General features: G+C 33.9%; 2 protein-coding genes across 4 annotated transcripts; one reads left to right on the forward strand and one right to left on the reverse strand.

Moving 5' to 3' along the window:
* The first annotated feature begins 1,012 nt into the window (after positions 1-1,012).
* Positions 1,013-6,819, forward strand: LOC120086657. Of its 2 annotated transcripts, XM_039043396.1 has the most exons (9): positions 1,013-1,180; positions 1,415-1,768; positions 2,093-3,385; positions 3,619-3,842; positions 3,919-4,188; positions 4,296-4,376; positions 5,025-5,136; positions 5,248-5,314; positions 6,492-6,819. In XM_039043396.1, the coding sequence occupies exons 1-9, from the start codon at positions 1,105-1,107 to the stop codon at positions 6,553-6,555; spliced, it is 2,541 nt and encodes an 846-aa protein (XP_038899324.1). In that variant the 5' UTR covers positions 1,013-1,104; the 3' UTR covers positions 6,556-6,819. The 2 variants fall into 2 exon arrangements, with proteins under 2 accessions (XP_038899324.1, XP_038899325.1); XM_039043397.1 differs by lacking the exons at positions 5,248-5,314; positions 6,492-6,819 and having other exon boundaries at positions 4,296-4,371; positions 5,025-5,137.
* Positions 6,820-7,608: 789 nt separating this feature from the next.
* Positions 7,609-11,035, reverse strand: LOC120087120 (U1 small nuclear ribonucleoprotein C). 2 transcript variants are annotated; one of them, XM_039044008.1, is made up of 5 exons: positions 10,878-11,034; positions 10,716-10,758; positions 9,375-9,416; positions 8,690-8,939; positions 7,609-8,042 (listed from the first exon to the last, which is right to left on the reverse strand). In XM_039044008.1, the coding sequence occupies exons 1-5, from the start codon at positions 10,883-10,885 to the stop codon at positions 7,795-7,797; spliced, it is 591 nt and encodes a 196-aa protein (XP_038899936.1). In that variant the 5' UTR covers positions 10,886-11,034; the 3' UTR covers positions 7,609-7,794. The 2 variants fall into 2 exon arrangements, with proteins under 2 accessions (XP_038899936.1, XP_038899937.1); XM_039044009.1 differs by lacking the exon at positions 9,375-9,416 and having other exon boundaries at positions 10,878-11,035.
* Positions 11,036-11,917: the final 882 nt, after the last annotated feature.

An 11,917-nucleotide genomic window follows, 5' to 3' on the forward strand; every position in this document is an offset into this window, starting at 1 on the left:
GAATAGGATACCCCACTCGCACGTCTCTACATGAAAGATTTAAATCACATTGTTTGTAACTATTACAAAATGGGTCACAGTGTTGCTAGGATAAGACATCCAACCTTATCCATATACTATAGACCCTTAGGTTATTACTTGAACATGATCCACCTGTATGTTCACTACATACTGTTCTCATGAAATGACTTTGGAGTTTCCCCGTAACGGATAACTCATTATTGCATATTTAAAATAATAAACTATTATATCAAAGAAAAAAAGTAACTACGAGTTGTTAGGACATAAATCCCAACAATGTATCCATTATCAAAATTTAAATCCCATATGATAATAATTTTCTTCTTTCGTTCTATGTATTTATTTATGTTTGTCCTATTTCAATTTTTTAATTATAATGTTCATATTTTTCAACAAACATACTTTTAAACTCTAAAACAATTATTATTATTATTTTTTTTAGTTTTTAAAACATATTTTTTTTATTTTTAAAATATTAGTGGATAGAGGATAACAAAACATAAAAACAGACATTGACCGCAATATGTATAAAATTGTTTCTTAAATAATAACAAAAAGTAGTTATTTCAATCACAAAAAATATATAAAAGGAGCATTATTCGATGACAATTAACATACATTCACTTTTACAAATTTGAACCTCATGCCATCTAAAAAAAAATAACAGTAGATGAACAAAAAGTCTTTTAATATATATATTCGAATGACAAACCCCTCCGAAGTTAGCACATGTTAGTATAGTATCTTTTTTAACCTCCAACATTTAGGGAGGAAGATCGTGTAAATTACTTGTTCTGGCCAGTGTAACATTTATTTTTATTTACAAATTAAATTATATATATTGATTGATTTACGGGTACATCATTTCAATCATTGGGAGAATGGAGTGTTTCCCTCCATTAAAAAAGATTTAAACAAATATTAAATAAAACTTCAACCGTTCCAAATTTTTCCCTCCATTTCATTTCCACAAACTTCATGCTCTTACCAAATCAATTAAAAAATGTCTTCTGTATTTCTCTCCACAAGGGGACTTGGTTTCGAATCCGATGAAAGTTTCTGATTACGAAATCTTTACGAACAATGCCAATGGCAGCCGTCAACAATATCCAGACTCGTGTCGTTGATCTTCATTCTCCATCTTCATTGTCAGTTTCTGGTAATCATCGCTAATCTTCAATATATTTAAGTTTTCAAGCGAAATCGATCGGAAAACGACTTATAAAGTGACTAAATGGAATCATTCGTTATCTGCATCATCGATTGATCGTTGCTACATTTTGAACAGTGGAGGTTTCTGTGTTTTCATCGATTTTCTTTACCTAGGTTCATAATGTTTGCACGTTATTGGCTTAGTAGCGTCTTGTTTTATTTGTGATGGTCTTAAAATCAGGAAATGATGATTTCGGTGGGAGTTATGAGGATTGTGAGCTACTGCAGAATACTTTGGCCTTTGAGGACAGTGTAGGATCTGATGATAACCGCGTTGTTCGTTTGGAGAGTCCTCTCATTGATACAGAAATGGTGGATGAACTTGATTGTTCGGAGAATTTATGCATTCCTACTTTCGAGTATGAGGATGATGTTGTGCTTGATAGCGAGGATGAAGGAATTAATGGTAGTCGAATGATTAGAGTTTCCAGCTCCCTGTCTAGAAATGAAGCGGGACAGGAAGTTAAAAGTGATGCACAAGAAGAGAATATGGCATTGGACTTCCACTGTTATGATCAGAAGCCATGCGATACAGGTCCATACTCACTGCTTCAATTTCGAACATGATATTGTTAGACAATTTTTCTTAATTTAGATATAAGTTATATTTTGATATGTAATTACACGTTCATACTTTTGAAACTTTGTTTTGGTCCATATACTTTTAAAACATCTGCATTCTTTTTGGTCTATGTACTTTGTTGATTTCTATTTAGTATTTTTAAAATTTTGCCATTTTATAAGTTTACGGACCACTGGAAATAAAAATGTAAACATTTGATTTAACCCTTTTTTCTATTCTCTTCATTATTTTTTTTAATAATAACTTTGGTTGACTTGTCTATAAATTTGTATGAAGGGGAACAAGTTTCTTCAAATTGTTTTAATGGGGTTGACATGGAGAAGGATTCATCTCAATTTTCTGCAAGGTTAAGCTATTGCAGTTCTCAAGAACCCGGAGAGTCAACCCAAGTCAATGCTCTTGGCTTTGTGGATCATTTTGTAACTCTAAGTACTACAAAATTAAATCCTTCTCAAGGAATTGGCCACAGAAAGCCTGCTAGAGTGCAATCACCTCTTCTTTCAAGAATTAAGGGACCTCAAAGTTTGGCAAAGAGAATAGGTAGGAAGTCGATTGACGTAACAAGGAGCTTTGAGTGGGTGGACATTTACAACCAAGAACCAGAATGCAACTCATTTGGCAAGTGCAAAAAGGCAACTTGTGATTTCGGTAATTTCAGAGGACAGTCATACACAACCAAGCCTCATAATATCGCGAAACTGAGCAATAAAGAAGGAGATCGTTTGCTTAAAAAGTATGAAGACGAGGAAGCAAGTGCAGGCATTCATTTCCAGATTGATTTAACTGCTTCAACTTTACCACATCCAAGATTAGATATCAATTCATTAGAGACAGATGGGATGAACAGCATTGAAATAGAGAATAAGTCCAACAAGGAACCAAATGCAAAATTAGTAGAGGAACAGTTTGAATCTACGGACGACCAGGGAGATGCACTTGAGGAACTAGATATCGGTTTTAGTACTCAAATAGCTGCTGAGGCAATGGAAGCACTATCTTATATCCCAAACATTGACAATCTTGCCAATGCTTGCAGTCCAGAGAATGCCCTCGATAATGTTTCATGTTCTTTGGTAGAACATAAACCACATTTGAATAATTCTTATCCTCAAATTATAGGTGGCGTCGATAGGAAATCAAAGCGAACACTGCAATCTAAGAGGAAGCTTAATGCAAAGTGTTTGAATACATCTCAGGCACAATATGACTGTCAGGAGCTAGTTTTGACAAATAAGAGAAAAGCAAAAAGAAGTAGATTGGCGGTGCAGGGACAGTTAAATTATAGAAAGTCTCCCGATGGGGGAAATTATTCAGCCACATCTTCCAATCTACTCAGCGATACAGGTAGTTGCCAACTGAGTCAGCGAGGTCTCACTAATGGAGCTCAAGTTACCATCACCCCTTTGATGGTTGGTTTACGGAGCCATCCCAGAAGGAGAAGAACACCTCGGAACATCCAAAGTCATCCAAATAGATCAAGCAATCAGAACAACACTTCTTTAGCAGTTGATGGAAGTTGCAACAACTCCACCTTAATGAAAAATGGGTCAGTAGGCAGAAATTCCAACAGTAAGTCAACTGTCCTGATTAGCAGAATCAATCCAAATGTTCTGCATGTTGCCTAGGAATTATACAAGTTAAATAAGCAATGTGCAACATGTTTTACATTAATGGTCTGCACTGCAAAAATGTTTTTGAAATGTTTTGCGTGAGATCATTAACTGTAATCTTAGTTTGAGATATTTCTGTTTATACCATGATAACGTAATCCAGGTTTAGTAACGTCCTATGTTTTACCGCAGGGAAGAATACATCAAGGTCCAGATCAAAATTTGATGTTTATCACAAAACAACACGTAACCTAATGCTACCACAGTCATCTTCGAAAGTGCTTGCAAGATTAGGTGTCTCAGAGACGATGCCTGATCTGAGATGGAAAGATTTGAGGAGAAGAAGAACAATGGCTTTGGTAAGAGTATGCTTTAGCCAGCATTTGGATGAAGTTACCCTCAAGCAACAAAAAAAGGTAAATTTGTACTTCTCGTTTCTATGAACAACCAAATTATTTCAAAAGGTGTATCTACCATCTAGTTTCTTTGTAGGTTGTCTTACAACTGGGTATATCAATTGCATCGAGCTCTGTAGATGCCACACATTTTGTAGCAGATAAGTTCGTTCGTACGAGGAACATGTTGGAGGCTATTGCTCTTGGTAAACCAGTGGTTACGCATTCATGGCTTGAAAGTTGTGGACAAGCAAGCTGTTTTATTGACGAAAAGAATTATATTCTAAGAGATACTAAGAAGGAGAAGGAAATTGGTTTTAGCTTGCCTGTTTCCTTATCTCGTGCTACCCAATGTCCACTTCTACAGGTGAAATTTTGTTTTTTAGTTTCATCTACCCCAGGGCCTTTTTCCAAGTTTATATTTGGTTAATGCTATAGAAACCTTACATTTTCTTCTCCCATCCTGCTTAGCAGGGTTTCAAAGTCCTCGTCACCCCAAACACAAGACCTGGTAAAGAAATCATTGCTAGTTTGGTAAAGATGTCTCAGGGTGAGGTACTGACTATACATGCTTATGCATAATTGCGAATGTTCTCAAATTGCATGGGTATTGTGATAATTATTTGGTTTTTGATTTTTAAAAATTGTGTTTGTTTTCTAACCTTTATCATACTTTTCATCTTTTCTAAGTAAATATTTTAATTTTTAGGTAATTTTCAAAAACAAAAACAAGCGCACAAAATAGGAAACGGTCTCTCCAACGCATAAATGGTTGGGAATTCACGTTTTCATCATCTTTGGTAAAATCAAGTCCACCGCGTAGACATTCATAAACTGCTCTACCATAATTCTTAGCGGATAATCCCAATTTTGGTTTAATAGTACATCCCAATAGAGGGCGACCATACTTGTTCAATTTATCTCTTTCAACCTGGATACCATGAGGCGGGCCTTGGAAAGTTTTAATATAAGCAGTAGGGATTCGCAAATCCTCTAGTAGAGATTATTTTCTATTTCGAAATTTGGATTAGATTTTAAAAACACTCCTAAAAAAGTAGACAGTAAAACAATGAAATCAATAGGTATAAATAGTATTTAAAAACTTAATTTTCAACCATTCAAATGGGCCATAATTGTTTGTAGTCGGTAAATTTCTGCCCCTTTTGGTATGAAAATTTGCTCATAAGTTTAAACGCCTTGCAGCTTTTTGAGAGGAGTCAGATTTTCACGGGGAAGGATGAAAAGTTCCCCGACGATCTACTTATTCTTTCATGCGAAGAAGATTATCCAGATTGTGTTCCTTTCCTCAGAAAAGGTTTGGATTTATCCCCATTTTAATAAGTAAACATCTGTTATCTTTTTTTCTTTTTTCTTTTTTTTAATAAAATATTAACTCAAGAATAATGCTAGAACCTCCTTTTTGCAGGAGCAAAAGTTTACAGTTCCGAGCTTCTACTGAATGGGATAGTTATCCAGAAACTTGAAAACAAACGGTTAGTATTTTCTACGCAAAGCATACATCCTAAAGAACAAACAAACGGAGGTACAAGTTATTAATAATTCTTAGAATAGAGATAGACTCTAGCATTATCCAGGCTTACTAATTAGCATAAAAATGATCAAGGAGTTGCAGCCTAGTTCTCGAGCTGGGTTTTATTACGAGTGTAATATTAAACTACTTGAGAGTCGAACTGGCTCCTGACTGAATAATAGTGGTGAATGCTACCATACGTTGAATGCTTCTCTATACGTTGGATTTGGTACGAGAAACTATGTTTTAGGCATAGGCATAGGTTCCATATAATAAGGTAGACTGGATCTATGTAATCTTCACACAGATATCCCCAAAATTGAAAATCAAAGCAACAAAAGGGTTACATTAGCTTGCTTTTTTCGGGATTAAATAAGTTGACCTATCCATTCTCGAAAGTTAGGTTGGAGTAAATAAGTTGGGAAATTGAGATTTTTGTGAATGAGAGTGGAGGCAGGGGTGAAGCTAAACTAGAACAGCGCCTGTTTGAATCTATGTGCCTAAAAAAACCATGGAATTAAGTGAGTTTTGAATAACTCCTACATAGATAGAAATAGAAAGTTTACTTGAGTTAGGACACAATTGTGTAACCTATAGAACATTTCTTGTTCAAATAGAGTCGAAAGTACTTTTTAATTTATTAAGACCTCTTATCAAAAGTGATCTCAAATCTATAATATATTAAGTGCGAGTTTTGTTTCTAGAAGTATTTTTAAACTTGGTATAGTTGACTTGTTAGAAAAATATTTGTTTTTCTATCTCAAAACCAGTTGAAAATCAAATGAGTAGCAAATGTATCTTTTTAAGATTGTGAGGTATATTCATAATCCATATTTCTAATATGGGATCCTCAACATGCCTTTTAAAATGATGTCTACATAGATTCATCATTTTTGGATTAAACTCTAATTTTATTTATCGGACTAAATTTTATTCGAACTTCATAAGCCATGATATCATATTAAAGAAGTATGGAGTTCTATCTCACAACTAATTGACAACAAGTTGATGGAATAAAGTTTTGAGGAGTTGGTGAATAAAGTTTTTGAGTAATCATTGAACTTTTTACTCTCCCTCTCTCATCGAGAGTTTATCAGCTGCTGAGCTTTGTTGTTTTGATTTACACTTGTCATTACCAGGCATGAGCTCTTCATAGACTGCAGGAAAGGTTCTGGCCCACAACCAAAACCAGTAGAGAAGTAGAATTACTTGCTCTTCCATTGAAATGGAAGTAAAAATGGCCGATGGGTACGTATTTCCACCCTAAAAGATAATCCTCCATATCCATTGGGTACGTATTTCCACCCTAAAAGATAATCCTCCATATCTTCGAGCATTTTGGAAGATTCAAGCTCCACATAATTTTCTTTCTATTGTGAATATTCATCAATCCAAAATTTTCTGGGCAAAATTTTCTATCATGAATATCCATCCCTCCATAATTTTGTGTGCTTCATTTTTCTTCTGTATTCTATTTACAACACCATTTTTATTTTGATCCTTAAATTTTCAAATCCCTTAAAAATAAAGTAAAAATAAAAATGAATGAACCAAAATAGACACTTTTTTAAAATGCAGGGACTAAACTGAACTAAAACTAAATGTATAGGGACTAAAGTCCTTTATTTATTTTTATCAAAGTAATAAGTGAAGAATATTGATACATTATACCATAGCCAATTAAAGGATGTTTACAATGCCATATTCGTTCCTTTATTTTGAAATTAAAATTACTCTAAAAGTTTACCTTTTTACAATTGATTCGAGCTTTCAATTAAGAGGGTAAAAGTTGCTAATTTACATACAGATATTGTTTCTACATCGGCCCAAAAGTTTAACTGAAGATAAATATCACAATTACACATGTTTATGATATATGATTCGAATAATAATGAGGATGATGATTTAAGCAAATTAAGTAAAAAGTACCATTTCTGAATGCCAAATAAGTTGTATATATTTGAATTAGTTTCGTGGTCAATAAAGACTAGGCAAAATGAAGTTTAAGAAAATAAGTTGAATCCTATAGTCACTAACCTAGAATTTACCATCCTACAAATTTTCTTAGTATTTAAATATTGTAAGATAAGACATTTTGACTTGTGAAATTAGTTGAAGTACATGAAACGGCAACGAATAAACTGATCAAGTAAATTCAATTCTCAAAAACTTGAAATTGCATAAAGAAAACTAAAAGTGAATCCATCGTTTAACGGATTCAGAATTGCCCATTTAATCATGTAATCACACTATGTATTCTACCTCCAAACAAGTAGCAATGAATCAACCACCAGAATTATTTCCTTTGCTCACTTAGAAATAACTTTTCTACATTTAATCTCGAAGGCTCCAAATTTTTCTTCAGGTTTTTTAAAATATTGAGTCACGGTTTGCATTAGAAGAGCTTTTGGATATCATACACAAACAGCACAAGTACAAGCTCTAATGGTTAGGCTCAGAAGGTTGAGCCATGGTGGTGAAACTCTCATACCCTCCGCTTCCTGGTGCTGCTGGATTTGCTTGATACATTGATGGTGGAGCCAACGGTGCACCATTTGTTGAAGAAGGTTGAGGTGCGCTCCCTGGAACTGGAGCTGGAGGAGGCGGCCTAGCAGGAATGTTCACTTGGCCAGGCATAGGAGCTCCGGGTGGGGCCATCATAGGTGGCATTGTAGGAGCAGGTAGATATCCTACAGTGACAGAGGTCAGGAGTTCAATCAATTTGATATTAATGCTTAAATACCTGCTATATTGGTTTAAATTCCATCCAGTAATGACTAGAGGCACGAGCCAAAATCTATAGATACTGACATGAATCGGTTTGGTTGGTTTGAAGTATACTAGTTGGTTGATTTGGTTTACTACGAGGCAAAAAACTGGAAAATCGAAATTTTGAGGTTTAGTTGAATTAAGCAGCTTCAAGAGATAGTAGTACAATGTGTGGTTAAAACGATTTCCTTTATTGAAATGTTTGTTCCTTCTTTCAACATGCTAAGGATGAAACTTCATTAGAACATGGCCAAAAAATCCACATCGTTCTCTCATCTTCCATGTCATGCTTTAACAAAGTTTCGTCATTTTTTTGTTGAGAAAAAAGACTAAACATCATTTCGGTACCAATAGATAGCAAATTTTAACTAGACAGAGATATGCCAAATCCTAATTTGGCACTTATTATGTCAAATATCTCCACTATTCAAGTTTTTTACTGAGACAAAAAGCATAACAAGTGGTTTTAGTAGTTTGAAATGCAAATTGTGAAATAACACAATCAAAGTCAAAGGGATATGCATTAAAAAAATTGCTACATCTGAAACATATCAAATCTGTGAATTACCTGGAGCACCAGGAACTGGTCTAGGCAAAACTGGAGGCCTTATTCCAGGCATTAACCCCGGGGCAGCTCCCGGCATTACAGGAGTAGGTAGTACAGGAAGACGGGGTCTTTGGCCAAGTAAATGCTGATTATAAGCTGCACCAACCTGTTGGAATGCCGCAGCTTGACCAAGATGTTCTTTGATCCTCTGGTCAATTAAACTTTGGGTTTGTTGCTCCTCAAATTGTTGATAGTATGATCGCACATTTGCCTGGAGTGCATCCATGAATAAATAACTAAGAATTTTCTTTAAAAAGGGTTGTCGGATAAATGAACTGAAAAAAGATATTTTTAATATTTCCACAGTTCGTTCAATTTTGTCTTTTTATTTAATGATATGAAAGTTATAATTACAATATACTTAAAGATACTAATCATAATCTTGATTGTATTCCAGTAAACAGAAAGCAATCCTATAAAACAATAAAATCTTGCCTCTAGGCTCTAACAGTTAACTTTTCCCCTTTTTATGTGTTTCTAAAACCACAACCAAGAAACCAACCAAGTTCTTCTTAGTTTGAAAGTGGTATGTTCTTAAAAACATCAAATTACTATTAAATTCAATTTCTAAACTGGCCCAAAAAACTCAACCCCCTCGGAATAGGGAATTATATACTAAATTGTAACGTGGCCAATATTAAAATACCTTATGTTTGTAACCTGCATTATGCTGCTTCCTCACTGATGGCTGAGACACCAAAAATAAATAATTTTTTGAAAAAATACGAGCAATATTAAGCCTTACTAACACAATAAATGACAAACATGTCCAAAAATTTGAAGTCTGCCCCACAAATCCCAACCCCCCCCAAAAAAAAAAAAAATAATAATAATAATAAAATAAAATAAAAGCGCACACACACAGAAATTGCTAAGGAACTAAATATTATTGCATGTAGAAAGCAAGAATCAAGTATAATTGAAACAAGCCATTACTTGTGCAAGCCAATCTAGGGTGTGTTTATAATACGTTTTCAAGTGTTTAGTTTAAAAAATAAGTCATTTTGGAAGAAATTTGAGTGTTTGACAACCACTTAAAATAGCTTTTTAAGTGCATTTTAATTAGTTTTTATCAAAAGTGTTTAAATAAAAACGAGTTTTTTGAAAAACATTTTTTTCTTCATTCAATCCAAACGGACCCTTAGTTTCAACAAAACCAAAGGTTTGGCACATTCCACTTGAAATCGAGTTTTACTAAGTAGCCATAATTTAGGGTTTCTTTTCTTTTTTGGTTATCGAGTGTCTAAGTCTCGTTTTGCACACCTCAACTAACATCAAACCACAACCATCTCACCCTACAACATTTGGCTGCTAAGGAAAATCATAGAATTTTGAGTCTTGAGTAGGGGGTAACAATAGTTTTTCAACCAATAGCTTCTAAACTCACTTTCTTCCTTAACCTCAACCTCAATTCACTGAATCAATCCATGGTAGTTCTGTGTTTCAAGTTATATTTGGTCTTAAATATATCATAGCTCCAAAAATAGAGAGAGAAAATCACTGTGATAAGAACTATACAGCTTCTTGGAGTGCTCTCTCCGAAACTTTCGCAATTATTTGTTGCTTTAGATTTAAGTCTAAATGAGAAGCCTTCTTATCATTAACATTGTAACTTTCCAATTACCAACATAAGTTCTAGCCTCTCTTAAAACACATTTATACACACAAACATCATGATATATACGGAAAAAAACAATACACAGTCGATTTGCTTCATCATTCGCTCCAATCCCAACAGCTACCACAGTCAAATCAATCCAAAATCTCCTACAATTTCTTCGAACAACTTATATGTACATTCAAAATTAAAAATCAATTACCTAAAAACATTACTCATCATAAAGACGAGCAACTGCAGCATCAACGAAGAAAACGCCAAAATGAAAAAGTAAAAAAAAAAAAAAGAAAAGAAAAAAGAAAAAAAGGGCAATAATCAAACGAAAAGGAAACGGCATTGTCATCTGAAGATAAGAAGAAGAGAATTTACAGAATCATGGGTAAGATATGTATCGCAATAGTCACAGTAATACCTGCATATATACAACGAGATCACATCACTGACTATAGAGTGAAACATGGAGAGATGTATAAATTTGATTGAAGGATAAAGTAATGAGGGTTAGAAGAAGAAGGATATGGAAGAACGAACCGAGGCATAGCGCTGTAGAGCTCAAAGAAGGAGCAACAATGGCAAACCCAACCAAAACCCTATCGGCGATTCTGCGAGAACGAGAAGAAGAGAGAGAAGCTTCTGGTCTTTTCTCTAAAGAAGATATCAAGTTTATTTTCCGATTCGAATTTTTTAGCCGGCGGGTTGGTTCGGTTTGATTTAGTTCTCGTATATATTGTACTACAGTCAAGATTCGAGCTAGTTCGGTTTGGTTTGTCAGTTGAATTCAATTTTTTTAAATTAATTAATTAGTTATATATAAATATTGAAAAAAACATATTGTATCAACGTGGATTTTAAACTTTTAATTTCAAATTAATCATCAAATAACATTTCTAAAATCCATAAAATACAATAATAATAATAATTTTTTGAGAAATAATAATAATGTTATTTTTTCTTTTTTACAACAATCATCAATTTGTCAATTTCATGTTAGGGTTAGGGCTCTAAATCTTGTGGTTCTCGTAGTTTGTAAATTATATAGACCGATTATTTATTTAATTAAATAAGGAGTTTTTTTTTTTTTAACATTTAAATTGCATTAACTCAATCCAATAAACTAAGATCCAATGATATTTTATGTAGCTTGAACAGTATGTGGTAGACATACAAGTAGATCATGTTTAAGTAATAACCTGAATGGTTTGTAGTATATGGATAAGGTTGAGTGTCTTATCCTTGTGACACTATGGATATGACTTACTTTATAAATGTCATAAGAGTTGTAAGTGTTGCAAACGATGTGATCCAAATCATTCATGTGAAGACATCCAAATCGTCCATTTGAAGACTTACTTTGTAAACGTCATAAGAGTTGTAAGTGTTGCAAACGATGTGATCCAAATCGTTCATGTGAAAACATGCAAGTAGGAGTAACTAGACAAAGAGTTTGTAGACCAGACCGCAAAATGATTAATCTCTTTTTATAACATCGTTGACTTAATAAATTAACATTTCATAGGAAGACCATAAGTAACTCGACCTCGATCCTGAGTGAGTTATGGATCCCTGTCTAT

The sequence above is a fragment of the Benincasa hispida genome, chromosome 9 (assembly GCF_009727055.1).
Source record: "Benincasa hispida cultivar B227 chromosome 9, ASM972705v1, whole genome shotgun sequence".
Taxonomy (NCBI): domain Eukaryota; kingdom Viridiplantae; phylum Streptophyta; class Magnoliopsida; order Cucurbitales; family Cucurbitaceae; genus Benincasa; species Benincasa hispida.

Excerpts from the sequence above, each read along its gene's own strand:
- LOC120086657 (XM_039043396.1), top strand. The coding sequence starts at position 1,105 with ATGCCAATGGCAGCCGTCAACAATATCCAGACTCGTGTCGTTGATCTT. Across the intron at positions 4,189-4,295 it reads CCCAATGTCCACTTCTACAG|GGTTTCAAAGTCCTCGTCAC; the intron begins GTGAAATTTTGT and ends CCTGCTTAGCAG. Across the intron at positions 5,137-5,247 it reads TGTTCCTTTCCTCAGAAAAG|GAGCAAAAGTTTACAGTTCC; the intron begins GTTTGGATTTAT and ends TCCTTTTTGCAG.
- LOC120087120 (XM_039044008.1), bottom strand. Across the intron at positions 8,940-9,374 it reads ATGCAGGTTACAAACATAAG|GCAAATGTGCGATCATACTA; the intron begins GTATTTTAATAT and ends GATGCACTCCAG. Across the intron at positions 8,043-8,689 it reads ACCAGTTCCTGGTGCTCCAG|GATATCTACCTGCTCCTACA; the intron begins GTAATTCACAGA and ends CTGTCACTGTAG.